Below are 13696 nucleotides of genomic sequence, written 5' to 3'. Positions count from 1 at the left end.
TGTAGCTTTGGCTGTACTGAATTCGTTTCATAGACCACACTGGCCTCGAATTCAGAGATCCGCCTGCCTCTGTCTCCCTGAGCGCTGGGATTACGGGCGTGCGCCACCACGGCCGGTTTAAATTTTTATTTTACTTATTTTTTTATCAGAGATCTCCTTCTATAATTTATGCTAATCTTCAACTCATGGCAATCCTCCTACCTCAACCCCCCGCGTGCTAGGATAACGAGAATGAATCAACCCGCCCTTAGTCTTTCCCCTCCAGCCCTACGCCCCTCATCTCTGCCTCCTGTCTGCGAACCAACGCGCTGCCGCTCGCTCAGGCAGCCGCTCACTGCGCCGGGCAGAACACCGGAAGTTGGTTACCCCAGACCGGAAGTTGCTCCCGCCCCATGCCCTGCGCTACAGTCTCGGGAGAGTGTGGAGCTGTCATAGGGTCTTGTGGGCCCAGTGGCTGCCGCCCCGAGGAGGGGCGCGGTCCACAGCGGCCTTCCGCTGCCTCGGCACCGGGCTAGCGCGGGGTCGTCCGCGGCCTCGGCACCGGCGTAGCCCCTGGGCACCGGCGTAGCCCCTGCGCACCGGCTACGGCGCGGGCCACCGGCGGGCGCGGGCTAACGGGAGCCGCGAGTGCCCCACTAATTGGAGCCGACTCGGCGCTGGAGGGACCGGCGGGAAATGGCGGACGAGGCGTTGTTTTTGCTTCTCCATAACGAGATGGTGTCAGGAGTATACAAGTCCGCCGAACAGGGGGAAGTGGTGAGTGCCGCCACGCACCCTGGGGTCCTGCGGTGACTATTGGTCTTGTTCCTCTCCCTCCCTGCGGCCGTAGGTAGACGCCCAGTAGGTTAGACCGAACTGGTCCACCTCGAGGCATCCCACCGTATATAACCTGTGTGTCGGCTGTCCCCTCTGAGATTTAATCTTTCATCCAGTTCTGTTTTGTCTTCTGTTTGATGTGTTCGGGTCCCAATGTTCCTTCGAGTGCATGCCACAGAATTTTATAATTGACCATATAACTATTTACGCAGAGACTAACTGCAGAGCTGATTTTTGTCATTCCTGCTTAATTTTATTGCTGTTCCCAGCAATTCTAGAGGCCCATTACTGTCTGTCCCAACAAAACTCCTCTCCCACCTTTCTTGATTCAGGATCCACTCCACGCAACTTCCAGGGCCGAAGCCTGATAAATCTTGGAATTAAAGCGCACAAAACTGCAAAATTTTTAACAACAGTTATGAAGCCACTTAAATTAATTACTTAAAATATTTATTGTTCATTATGTTAGAGCTGGTTTTAGGAGTTTGATGTTAACAGTGAATGGCACAGCAGCCTCATACTTCTGGAGGTTACATCGAATGTGGAAGTTTTTATTCTCTCTTGATTCTTTTAGGAAACGTTTAGTAAGCATGCCGAGTGGGGCTAGACCTTCCGGAGAAACAAGATTAGATCCTTCCCTCGCGTACTTTAGGGAATACAATTTAATGAATTAAATTAAACTGTTGGGTGGCAATTAGGCATAGAATCCAAGTTTTGTGGAATTTTAGGAATGCTTTGCCTGGAAACTCAGTATGTTGACAGGCTAGACTGGAACTCATTGAGATCCTCTTAATTCTGCCTCCCAAGTGCCGCTAAGGGCTGGAGCCCCTTCTTTAATCCTGTTAATAAAGAGGGTTGAAGGCTAGGGAAGGAGAGCACCCTAGTTACAGTGCCTATATAATCCAGCCATTTTGATTACCCAGCCTTTTTTTGTGCTACCTTTTACCCTCCTTTTTGGTCTGGCTCTTCTCTCTTTGTACTATCTAGTTCAGGGTCATGTCCACTCTGGACTCTCCCAGATATCTGTGCCTCTGACTGTGCTCTCCCTCGTCTATAATAAACCTTCTCCACCATTCCTAGGAGCTGTCATGTCCTTCCCTTTTATTTCTTTTTTTATTCAGGATCTTGTGTGAATTTTAGGTTTGGTTTGTGTAGCTCTGTGAAGATGTTACTAAATTTTGATAGAGATTGGGTGTCAGCTTTCATAGAGTATATTCTAATTCATGAGCATGGGATGTATCTCCATCTAGTGCCTTCCTTCTTTTCATTGACAACTTTATTTTTTATTAGTTTTTTTTTTTGAGAATTTCATGCATTAGTAGTGTGTTTACATCATTTCCTTTTCTCTCCCAACTTTTCCCATGTCCCGATTCTCGCAATTTCATGACCTATTCTTAATTATTATTGTTACACACACACACAGAGAAACACACGTGTGAGTCCCTTTAGTGTTATTTTTATGTGTATGTATTTAGGGCTGACAAAATACATACTTGGGATTGACTAGCCTATATGGGATTCCTTCCAGAAGAAGACTGATTGTCCCTTTCTCTGCAGTCACTAATTGCTCATAGTTCTTCATTTAGTATTGGAGCCTTGTGAGATATTCCCTATCTTTGTTGGCATGTCAGCTGGTGTTGTCATTGTACAGGTGTTGTTTAGGTGACTATATTGTTGAGAGTTTATGAGTGCAGCTTCCCTGTCATATACAGAAGATACAGTCTTACAGCAGACATTTTGGTCCTCTGGCTCTTATAGTTTTTCTGCCTCCACCCCCCATTCTGATATATTCCCTTATTCTTATTCTTATGGATTGAATTGTAGCTCTACCAATTGGCATTGGGCACCTCACAGTTGGTAGTTTTCTATACTTTACTTGTTGTGGGTTTCTGTAATGTTCTCCATCTGCTGCAGAAGAAACACTTTCATGTAGGTATAAAGTATTAAGAATGTAGTTAGAAATTATACTGGTTTAGGAAAGTGGCAGTAGTAGGTTCTCCTCTAGGGTCCGTGACCTCACCAGCCACAGTAGGTTGGTTGGTAGTACCAGAAATGAGTTCCTTCCTCTTCAACAGGTGTTAGGTCCACTTAGGTAGCTGTTAGGTACCCACAAGATATAAGTGCTACTACCACACCCTTGGGAAAATTCTGCTGTGTTGGTCATTGTTGTTGGGGAGGGCTATTCATTGCTTTTCTCCTTTGACAGTGTGGATACTGTGATAACTGGTCTTCAGGGAGTGTGCTTCTAGTCAATTCTAGCTCTATTCCTCCAAGTTTTATGTATGAAGTGTGTTGTGTCTTCAGCAATCGGGTCTTACTTTGAAGTTCTGGGAGGCAGCCAAAGACAAGGCCAATAGCCTGTCTTATTTTGTGTTGTCTCTTGAACTCCCCTTAGCAACAGCTTGTACAGAACTTTCACACACCTGGCACTGAGGTTTTTTGCAGATAGTCTGTGGCTCTGTGGGGAACATTATCTCCTAAAGTGGTGTACCTTTCTTCAAATGTGTGTGTGTGTGTAGTCTAATGTCATCTTGAATTTTTATTTTTAGCATTTCAAAATTATCACTGTGTACTAGCAGAAGACTCCACTGATAAAGGTGTTTGCTGCCAAGTCTGAACCTGAGTTGGATTCCTGGGACCCACATGGTGGAAGGAACAAACCAGCTCAAACAGTTTGTCATTTGACTCCCACATGTGGATGCTCACACATGGCGTGCGTGTGACACACACACACACACACACACACACACACACACACACTACATGTAAGACAAATTCAGGGCTTTTAAGTTGCTTACTTACAAAGCCACATGCTGCAGAGCCTGAGGACCTGAGTGGAATTTTTAATCCCTGGAACTCATGATAGAAAGAGAGGAATAATTTTTTTTTTTTTTATTTTCACCTGTGTGCCATGGCATGTCCACCCCACCCAATACAAATAATACAAATAAATACATATAATAAATATTTAAATAAAAAAGTTAAATTTTTCTTGTGGGTGGTCTTCTACCATTTACTTGTTTATTTAATTTTTAAGTTACTGTGAATTTGTTTTTTTCCCCCAATTTTTTTTTGCAAGTAGTATATAGAAAAGGTACTGATAAAATGTATATTTATTTAGCTTGTGTGTGTGTCTGAGTGTGCATGTGTGCATGTCATAGCGCACATGGAGAGGTCAGAGAACAACCTCCTGGAGTCATTTCTCTCGTTCCAGCATGGGTCCTATGGATTAAGTCATCAGGGTTGGTTGTAAGTATCTTTATCTGTTGAGCCATCTTTCTGGCCTCTGATTTCTGTTTTACTGTTTTAAAATACAAACATCTTAAAATTCTAAGAGTATTCAAAAAGTTTTTGTTTTGTTTTGTTATGTTTTTAATAGGAAAATGGACGATGTATTACTAAGCTGGAAAACATGGGCTTTCGAGTGGGACAAGGATTGATAGAAAGGTGAGCAGTATGGATTTGAAAATTTTCTTACAGGTAGGTTATGAACACAGAAGATCCATTTCAGATTTTTGCAAAAAACTTTTGAGATATATTTTTTAATTTTTAATTTTTAATTCTTTTCTGTTTTGTAGTTGAGAAATTGAAAATAGTTTTTTAGGAGGCTGCTGGTATATCACTCGTAGAGCATGTGTTTATCTTTATGAGGCACTGGGTTTCAGTACGGGGAAAAAATCTCTTTAGACTTGAAGCTAGTTTAATTCTGGTGTTTGGGTCTTATTATGGACGTGTCCTTGCTTGTAACCCAGATTGACTACAGACTTAACTAGTCCTCCTATCAACCATATGAGTACTGGGATCATAACCATTCTCTACTGTGCCCAGCTTCAAATGTTATATTTTTGTTTTTTTTTTTTTAAGATTTATTTATTATGTATACAATGCCTGCACCCTAGAAGAGGACATCAGTTCTCATTATAGATAGTTTTGAGCTACCATGTGGTTGCTGGGAATTAAATTCAGGACCTCAGGAAGAGTAGCCAGTGTTCCTAACATCTAAGCCATCTCTCCAGCTCCAGGTGTTATGTTTTAATAAATGAGGAAGACCTATTTATATGACCTTTTTCTAGGAAAACATTAACATATTGAGATGCCTATTTACATTCTCATTGCATTTTCTGCTTGTGGCTTAGTACGTTTTAAAAATCTGAATGGAATTTTGTTTAATTGCATTGGCATAGAAATACCTTAAAGTCTGTTTATGGGGCTCCCTCCTTTTTTTTCTTTTTGTTTCAAGACAGGGTTTCTCTGTGTGGCCTGACTGTCCTGGAGTGCACTCTGTAGACCAGGCTAGCCTCAAACTCAGAGATCTGTCTGCCTCTGCCTTCTGAGTGCTGGGATTAAAGTGATGCGTTTGGCTGCATCACTTCTTTTTTTTATCCTTTTATGAATATCTAAATAGTTGAATTTAGATTAGGTTAGATTTTTACATGAAAATACTCTAATTATGTTTAACTTTTTTTTTGGTAGCCTAACCTCCCCTGGAACTCATGTAGTCCTGGTTGGCCTCAAACCTGTGGAGATCTTGCCTCAGTATCCAAAATGTTTAATTATAGGCACAAACCACCATGCCTAGCTGTTTTATGTTTTGTTTTGTTTTGTTTGTTGTTGCTGTTGTTCATGTACTAGTTTGAATTGTAACTGAAAGGATGGCTAATAACTAATAGGCTCTTGAGCTCCATAATTACATAACAGAATGTAAATCCACTGAGATGAGATTGACTTTGCTTGGTGTTAATCACTGTATGACGGTCAATAAATGTTTAGTGCTAGTGGCATGTAGAAATTAGTTCACAACTTGCCCCTCTTCAGAAAGTAAGAGAATATTTCCTCTTATGTTTTCTTTTGAAGAAATATGTTGTATTACTTGTAGTTATTTTTCTTAGGTTTACAAAAGATACTGCAAGGTTCAAAGACGAATTAGACATCATGAAGTTCATATGTAAAGATTTTTGGACTACAGTATTCAAGAAACAAATTGACAATCTAAGGACAAACCATCAGGTATTTAGATAAATCTTTTTGTTGTTTCTAAGACCTGTTAATGTGACTGTCCTTTGTATCAGTGAGTTAGTACTTACCCATTATTGTGTGTGATGAGTGTGAATGCAGCAGCTTGCGTGGCACAGTGAGGGCAGAGGGCAGCTTTTGGGAGTTGTTTCTTCTTCTACCACGGGTTCTGGGGTCCAGCTCAGATTATGAGGCTGGAGCACAGCAGTTTTACATACTGAGCTATCCTTGTTGGCCCTTTATTTATTTATTTAAACTAAGTTATTTTGAGGACTAATTTTTTATGTGTATGCTTGCGTACATAAAAGTACCTTGTGCATTCAGTGGCCAGAAGAGGGTGTCAGGTCCTTGTAGCTACAAAAGGTTGTGAGCGTCAATGTGGGTGCTAGGTACTGAACAAGGGCAGCAAGTGATCTTCGTAGCCGAGAAGCATCTCTCTCTTCAGCCCCCCAGAACCTTTTTTTTTTTTTTTAAATTAACTTTGTTTTTCTAATGTTAATGATAAGTCAGTCTTTTTCTCTGGCAGGATAAAGTGAATAAAGAGAAAATAGCAGTTATTGGTAACTATAGTTGTTTCTTTCTGCTAATTATACAAGTTGTATTAAAATTTAAAATGTAGTAAATGCCTGATGCGTCTAAAACAAAAAGGGGGAACTGTAGAGAGCTGTGGAATGCCGCGCCTTAAAGATGGAGCTGGTTTCTGCCTTCCACCTTCCCGATGGTGAGTGCTCTCTGTCACAAACAGCTCCATATTTGGCTAAGGCTGAGGATCTGGCTTGCTTCCATGTATGTGGACCTATCTGCATAGCCCATGAGGCACGCTGGGGTTGGCTACCCAGAGGCTATTTAAGTTGTGAGCTGGCTTTCCCCAGGGTCAGAAGATTGTTCAAGGTTCCTGAATAAACTGCATTGAAAAGAAAAAAAAAATGTAGCAAATGGGGGCTGGAAAGGTGGCCTAGTGGTTAAGTGCATGTATTAGGACCTGAGTTTGGTTCCAAGCAACCATGACAACCTCCTGAAATTCCAGCCTTAGGATTCAGTGTGTCTGACTTCTTTTGGGAATCTTATGCATGTGTATACACACACATACACACACACACACACAAACACATCATTAAAAATAAACTAACACTCTGGCAATGGGCAAAGAGACACCTAGTTGTCAGTGGTGTTCTTGTAGCCAGGTACCATTTGAGCGACTTTCTGCTTTCAGGATGGCAGGAACATCATTCATGGCAGTGATTAATTGAAAAGTGTTGAAAAAGAGATCAGTTTAAGCCTAAATAACTCATTGACTACAAGTTAGTGTTACGACTGGGTCTATGAATAGAGGTGGACAAAACAGGGTCCTTAGCATTACTGAAGGGGCCCTGAACACGTCTTCATTCCACTGACCAGAAATGATAAGATGGTTCTCCTTTCCTGAATTGTATTTCCCGATAAAACTGTCAGAACTGGGAAAAAAAAAATTTAGAATATAGCACGTCAGAGTAATTGGTTTAGAATTGAGTCCTTATTTATCATTCAGCAGTATGATGGTATTCAGAACCATAACTATATCATATTTCTATCTCTTTAGAATAATTTCTAACATGTAAATTTATAGAACATATTTAACTCTTAAATGACTTGCTTTGGTTGACTGGAAGATGGCTTAGTGGTTATGAGCTCATACTACCCTAATAGAGGACCTGAATTCAGGTCCCAGTATCCATGTCAGATGGTCACAAGTACCTGTAATTCCAGCTCCAGGGTATTTGACATCTTTTCTCATCTCATTGAGCAGCTGTTCTGATGTGCACTTCCTGTACATAGACACACAGATACACACAAACAATTAAAAACAAACAAACAAACTCTGAATCTTAAAAAAGAATTTGCTTGGGTATACAGTGGTTGGTTTATGTTCTATTTATCCATCTACCTGTCCACCCATCCACTTGTCTGTCCATCCATCCATCCATCCATCCATCCATCCATCCATCCAGTGAGATAGAGCTGTAGCCCAGGCCGCTGTCGTTATGATGGAATTATTGACATGCGAAACTGCGTCTGCCTCAGGTAAGATAATTTTAAGGACTACAGATTACACAGATTTGTGTTTTTGTATTTTTGAAACAGGGCATATATGTACTTCAAGACAACAAATTTCGACTACTTACTCAGCTGTCTGCAGGAAAACAGTATTTAGAACATGCATCAAAGGTATTCAGTGGAATTTGGTTTTGTACTGGAAAAATAGTAGACCTATGGGGAAAATTACAGAATCAATCACAACAGTTCAAATTAAACATAGTAATTTCAGCATCTCATTGGGAAGCCCATACCCATGCTCTTAAGTAATCCTCTCTTTTTAAAAAAAATTATCTTTAGGTCTCTTTCTTTTTATTCCTTGTCTTTTTATTTTATTATTTTGTGTATACAAGTGTTTTGCTTCCTTATATGTTGTGCATCATATGTGTGCCTGATGGATGAAGGATGGTGAGTTTCTATGTGGGTGCTGAGAATAGGAATTTAGTTCCTTCCTATGCAAGAATAACAAGTATACTTAACCATTGAGCTAACTCTCCAGCCTCTGCTTTTTCATTATCCCTCATGTTAAAAATCCAATTTAAAAATACCTTTTAATAAACTGCTTCAATGAAGAATGGTTTTGCTTATACTGTTTTGTTTAAGCCATTTCTGTACAACAGGAGGCATGTTGCCCATCAGCTTCTGTGGACTGAGTAGGGCAGTAGAGAAACACTACTTCTAAGCGCCAGTAAATATAGACTTATTACAGATTCTTAAATAGTTACTTCAGTGAAGGTACTCAAATATACAGACATTAGCTGTGTAGAATTAGTTATCTTATAGTTTATCAGCTCTTTTGGTAGGCTGAAGTGTTGAAGAAATATAGTTGTCATAGTTTATTTCTGAAAGTTTGTTAATAATATCTGAGTTTCTAGGCTTTGTATGAGTTTTGAATTTAGTCTCACAAAGACATCAATGAATAAGCAGATGGACTAAAGAAAACTAACAAATTAGGGTGTTTTTTTTTTTTTTTTTTTTTTTTTTTTTTTGGTGGGGAAGGCAGGAGGCAGGATTTCTCTATGTAGCCTGGCTAGTCTGAAACTTGCTGTGTGGATCAGGCTGGCCTGGAACTTAAAGAGATCTTTTGCTTCTGTCTCCTGAGTGCTGTGATTAAAGGCCTATGTCACCATGCTTGGCAGAATAACAAATTTTAATATAAAGTTTCCTTCAAAGTCATGAATATATCTAGTCAAGTATACTTTCATATTTATCTGTAAATACTTGCTCATCCCTCAATTTTTTTATTGATTTTTTAAAAAATTACTTACAAAGTCATGATTCTTTTTTGTCTTATTGGTCTTCCTCGCCCAGTGCCCTCCCCCACTTGTTTGTTGTGTCCCTTGTGCTGACCTTCTACTCCTAATAGCATTTTATTCATTTATTTTTTCCTTTTTCGTTTTTTTTTTTTTTTTTTCAAGACAGCTGTTTCTCTATGTAACAGCCGTAGCTGTCTTGGAATTCACAGAAATGTGCCGCCTTTGCTTCTCTGAGTGCTGGGGTTAAAGGTATGCACCACTGTAGCCATCTTCTGCTTCATGTCACATGTATTATATTGCTGTTTTTTTAAAAAAATTTCCCTCCCATATCTTATTTTTTTTTTGTAAATACAATGTAGTTATGATGTTTTATGGTTAATATATATATATTTCATTATTTTTCTTTTTATTAATCACATTTTACTATTTTTAGTTCTCACTTAACTTTAAGGCATCTTAGTTTCTTCAGTTGTGAAGAATAAATTAAAGATTATTACTAGGGGACTGAATTGATGGCTCAGGAGTTAAGAGTGCTTACCATTGCGCCTGGAGAGATGGCTCAGAGGTTAAGAGCACTGGCTGAGTTCTCTTCCCAGCAACCACATGGTGGCTCATAACCATCTGTAATGAAATCTGGTATGCCCTTCTGTTGTGCAGGCCTACACGCAGGCAGAATACTCTATAAATAATGAATAAATCTTTAAAACAAACAAACAAACAAACAAACAAACAAAAAGGAGCACTTATCATATAGCCCAGGCTGGTTTCCAACTTGTAGTGATTCTCTTGCTTGATTCTCTCAAGTGCAGGATTATAGGCAAGCACCAGCTTCATTGTAGGAAGCTCTATATAGGAGCACGTGCCTGTAATCCCAGTACTTGGGAGACAGAAGCAGGAAGACATGTAAGTTTGAGGCCTGACTGACCTACAGAAGAACCTTCCTCAAAAGGTAAAAAAAGGAAAGAGAAGCAGATCTTTGATTAGTCAGCAGCATTGATAGGAAGGCTGAAAAAATAGGCAAAAAATTAAGTCTTGAATATGCAAGAAAGTAACTAGAAAAAGAACTAGTTAAGTGTTATACTCCAGGGGTCTAGTTAGATCCCTGTACACAGTATAGAAAACACAAGCTATCCCTGTTTCTTGAACTAAACTTGACCTATTTTTCTGTTACTACGCTAGATTCAGGGTCTTGTTCTGGCCAAGCTTAAGTCATTTTGTTCATGTGCTTTAGTTACAGTTAGGTTTAACTCTAACAGTTCTTTCACAATATCTGTACTGTTTCTTTCTTTTTAATTAGAGGTTGTATTCTGTAAGGGCTTGCTATATATTACTCAGGTTGGCCTCCAATTCTTGCTTCAAGAATTGAAGCCTTTTCTTACCTTTTTTCTCTCTCTTTTTTTTTTTTTTAATTTGTTTGTTTTTTTGTTTTGTTTTTTTTTTTGAGACAGGGTTTCTCTGTGTAGCCTTGGCTGACCTGGACTTACTTTGTGGACCAGGCTGGCCTGGAACTCAACTCACAGAGATCCGTTTGCCTTTGCCTCCCCAAGTCCTGGGGTTTCAGGCATGCACCACCACGCCCGGCTTCCCTTTTGGTTTCGCTGTATATTTTTGGCTGCCTTGGAACTCACTATGTTGATCAGGCTGGCCTCCAGCTCACAGAGGTCTGCCTGTCTTTGCCTCTGGAGTGCTAGAATTAAAGTCTAGTTTTGCAATTCCTTTTTATTTTCCTTGCCTTTTCCTCTTGTTCTCACCTCTTTGTCATCCTCTTTTTCAATTTTCCTTTTAAATACAGCAATGATTTATTGATACCATAGATTGAATCTACTTGATGTTTATTGGTACCTTTATGGTTTTAGTAAATCCTTACTTTTTCTCCCCCCCCCCCTTTTTAGTATCTAGCATTTACATGTGGCTTAATCAGAGGTGGCTTGTCAAACTTGGGAATAAAAAGTATTGTAACAGCTGAAGTATCTTCAATGCCTGCCTGTAAGTTTAACTTATTTATCTTTCATATATTTTAAGTCATTTTTCAGGTCTTTTTTTTTTTTTTAAACTAAGTGTTCTGGTATAAGAATAGCTACACAAACCACTCAGACTCCATTCTCAGTTAGATATGGATGGTTTATTAGAACGCCTTTTCTAAGCTGATCAGTCAGGGCCTCAGTAAGGACTTGACAGCTTATCTGTGACATCTACAAGTTCTTACAGTAGGGTTTTTATAGAAAGAACCAAATGCAAAAGGCATGGGGAGGGCAGGTACACATTTTGGCTAACTAGACAAAGTAGTATCAGCTAACTTGTAAGCTGATTGGTCCTAGGTGAGGTAAGTGAGGCAGGCGGCTTAGGGTCTTCTAGCATACATCCAAAGTGTAGCCTGGTGTGTAGATAAGAAATGTGCAACCAGAGCGTAGCCAAGTGAATAGATAATAAAGCATGAGTTATAACATTATTGAATCCTAGTAAAATATAAGGTCAGCTCGACCCTCTGGCAGGGTCTGCTAGTGCCAGCTATGAACAACTGCTTCCAGAAGGCAGAGTTGAAAAGTTTAAAATTTTGAACTTAATTTCACCTTAGAAACAAAATGGAAGCTGAGTATAAAGATGGCTGCAGCTTTGTCTCAAATAGCAGGCTACAATGCTGAGAGGAAACTGAAAATGCTGAAACTTTCATTTTAGTATCATTTATTTTACATTTATTTTGGTAATATGTATTATCTTTTTCATTTGAGCTACTAACCAAGAATAAAGTTTAGTTGAATTTCACTGGATTGATTCTGTCCAAAGACAAATTAGTAGTGAAATACCCAGAATCACCAAGCATGGTAACTCACACCTTCATTCCTAGCACTTGGGAAGCAGAAGTAGCCCAATCTCTGTGAATTCAAAGTTTGCCTGGTCTGGTCTAGATAGTGAACTTTGAGACAGGGCTACCTATTAAGACCCTGCCTCAAAATAGAGAGAAAAAGAGTGAAAGAGGGGAGAAGGGTTGAAAGAGAAAGGAAACAGAGACAGACCCAGGATGTAGGAAAGACACCTCATTATAAACCAGATAATTATACAATGGAATAGGCTTTTTTGAATACCTGAAGGAGTGTAAAAAGACCTTCGACATAGCAAGTTCTTTAAGTGAAACTTCTTCCTGAATGGAGATAAATATGCTTTTTTTCCTTGTGCTGGAAAATCAAAGAATAATTGTTTTCTTTTTCAGGCAAATTTCAGGTGATGATACAGAAGCTGTAGAGTCCTGTGCAAAGCATTTTCAAGTCCTGATTTCACCTCATCCTTGGATATCTGTGCAAAGGTGTTATCTCACCAGATTCACGTAGACCAAGTTAGATAAAGGTCCTTTATCATGACATAAACTAACTGAACTGTTCAAAGGGATTTCAGTGAAGCATGTCATTTCAGACACCAAGATGCAACAAATGCTCTTTATTGTAAACATCTTTATTTCCTTAGTGTGATATGTATTTAAGCATAGATTGAGAAGTGAAACTCAGGGTGTGTTGAATTGCTGTATAAAAAAATATGCACCAATCAGAATAGTTTATGTTCAAATGACCAAAATTTGTTAAAGTATAAATCTGTTTTAGTTATTTAAAAACAAAACAAAACAAACCACTATACTAAATTAAGCTTACTTTTTATTGTATTGCTCATAATTTATTTGTCTAGAGAATTTGTATGCTTATATACGGATTTCATTTATACATTGTGTATATATGTACATATAAATGCATGTTGCTGTCTAAATGGCTTGAAAGTTTACTTTTACTTTAATAGATTTTAGTCCTTGAGACCTCTGTTGATTTAATCAAAGTGAAATGTAGATTAGTTTAAATGTGAATTTGGTAACTCCAGTGCCAAAGAATATTAGGTAGGCTGGGAAGTAATTTTTATATTTACTCCTGTGCATAGGTTATCCTTTTAGAAATGTTTAAATTTTTTTTGTTTTTTAAATTTATTTAATTTTTATGTGCATTAGTGTGAAGGCGTCAGAGCCCTTGAAATTGGTGTTACAGACAGTTGTGAGCTGCCATGTGGGTGCTGGGAATTGAACCCAGGTCCTTTGGAAGAGCAGACAGTGCTCTTAAAACCATTGAGCCATCTCTCCAGCCCCTAATTTTAGTTTTGAGCCTGTGTGTGTGTGTATGTGTATGTATGTATGTATGTGTATGCGTACGCGTGTGTGCTTGCATGAACATGAGTGTAGTGGGCTAGAAGAGGAGGTAGGATCCGTTGGAACTGGAGTTACAGATGATTGCAATTAGCTTGATATGAGTACTGGGAACTTAAATGTTGTCTACAAGAGCAGTGTGTACCCTTACTCACTGAGTCATCTCTCCATTTCCTACATCAATTTTTCTATTTTGTTGATGAATCTTAGGTTGATTTCATAACCTAGCACTTGTTGTGCGTAGTGCTACAGTACATACATATGTGCAAGAATCTATTATTTGTTTATTTATTTGGAAGTCTTTCTGGTAAATACCTCAGTGGTATAGTTGGACTACATAGTACGTCTTTTTTGAGCCTCC

General features: G+C 39.1%; 1 protein-coding gene across 2 annotated transcripts; it reads left to right on the top strand.

Moving 5' to 3' along the window:
• The first annotated feature begins 380 nt into the window (after nucleotides 1-380).
• Trappc6b (trafficking protein particle complex subunit 6B) lies at nucleotides 381-12911 on the top strand. Of its 2 annotated transcripts, XM_060387543.1 has the most exons (7): nucleotides 381-756; nucleotides 3366-4065; nucleotides 4196-4263; nucleotides 5706-5823; nucleotides 7951-8034; nucleotides 11051-11144; nucleotides 12367-12911. In XM_060387543.1, exons 2-7 carry the CDS (start codon nucleotides 3961-3963, stop codon nucleotides 12396-12398), a joined length of 501 nt encoding a protein of 166 aa, XP_060243526.1. In that variant the 5' UTR covers nucleotides 381-756; nucleotides 3366-3960; the 3' UTR covers nucleotides 12399-12911. The 2 variants fall into 2 exon arrangements, with proteins under 2 accessions (XP_060243526.1, XP_021501444.1); XM_021645769.2 differs by lacking the exon at nucleotides 3366-4065.
• Nucleotides 12912-13696: the final 785 nt, after the last annotated feature.

Source organism: Meriones unguiculatus, chromosome 7 (genome assembly GCF_030254825.1).
Source record: "Meriones unguiculatus strain TT.TT164.6M chromosome 7, Bangor_MerUng_6.1, whole genome shotgun sequence".
Taxonomy (NCBI): Eukaryota; Metazoa; Chordata; class Mammalia; order Rodentia; family Muridae; genus Meriones; species Meriones unguiculatus.
Note: the sequence above shows the minus strand (reverse complement) of the source record. Positions and strands in the feature narration are given on the sequence as shown.

Excerpts from the sequence above, each read along its gene's own strand:
- Trappc6b (XM_060387543.1), top strand. The coding sequence starts at position 3,961 with ATGTGTGCATGTCATAGCGCACATGGAGAGGTCAGAGAACAACCTCCT. Across the intron at positions 5,824-7,950 it reads ATCTAAGGACAAACCATCAG|GGCATATATGTACTTCAAGA; the intron begins GTATTTAGATAA and ends TTTTTGAAACAG. Across the intron at positions 11,145-12,366 it reads AGTATCTTCAATGCCTGCCT|GCAAATTTCAGGTGATGATA; the intron begins GTAAGTTTAACT and ends TTTCTTTTTCAG.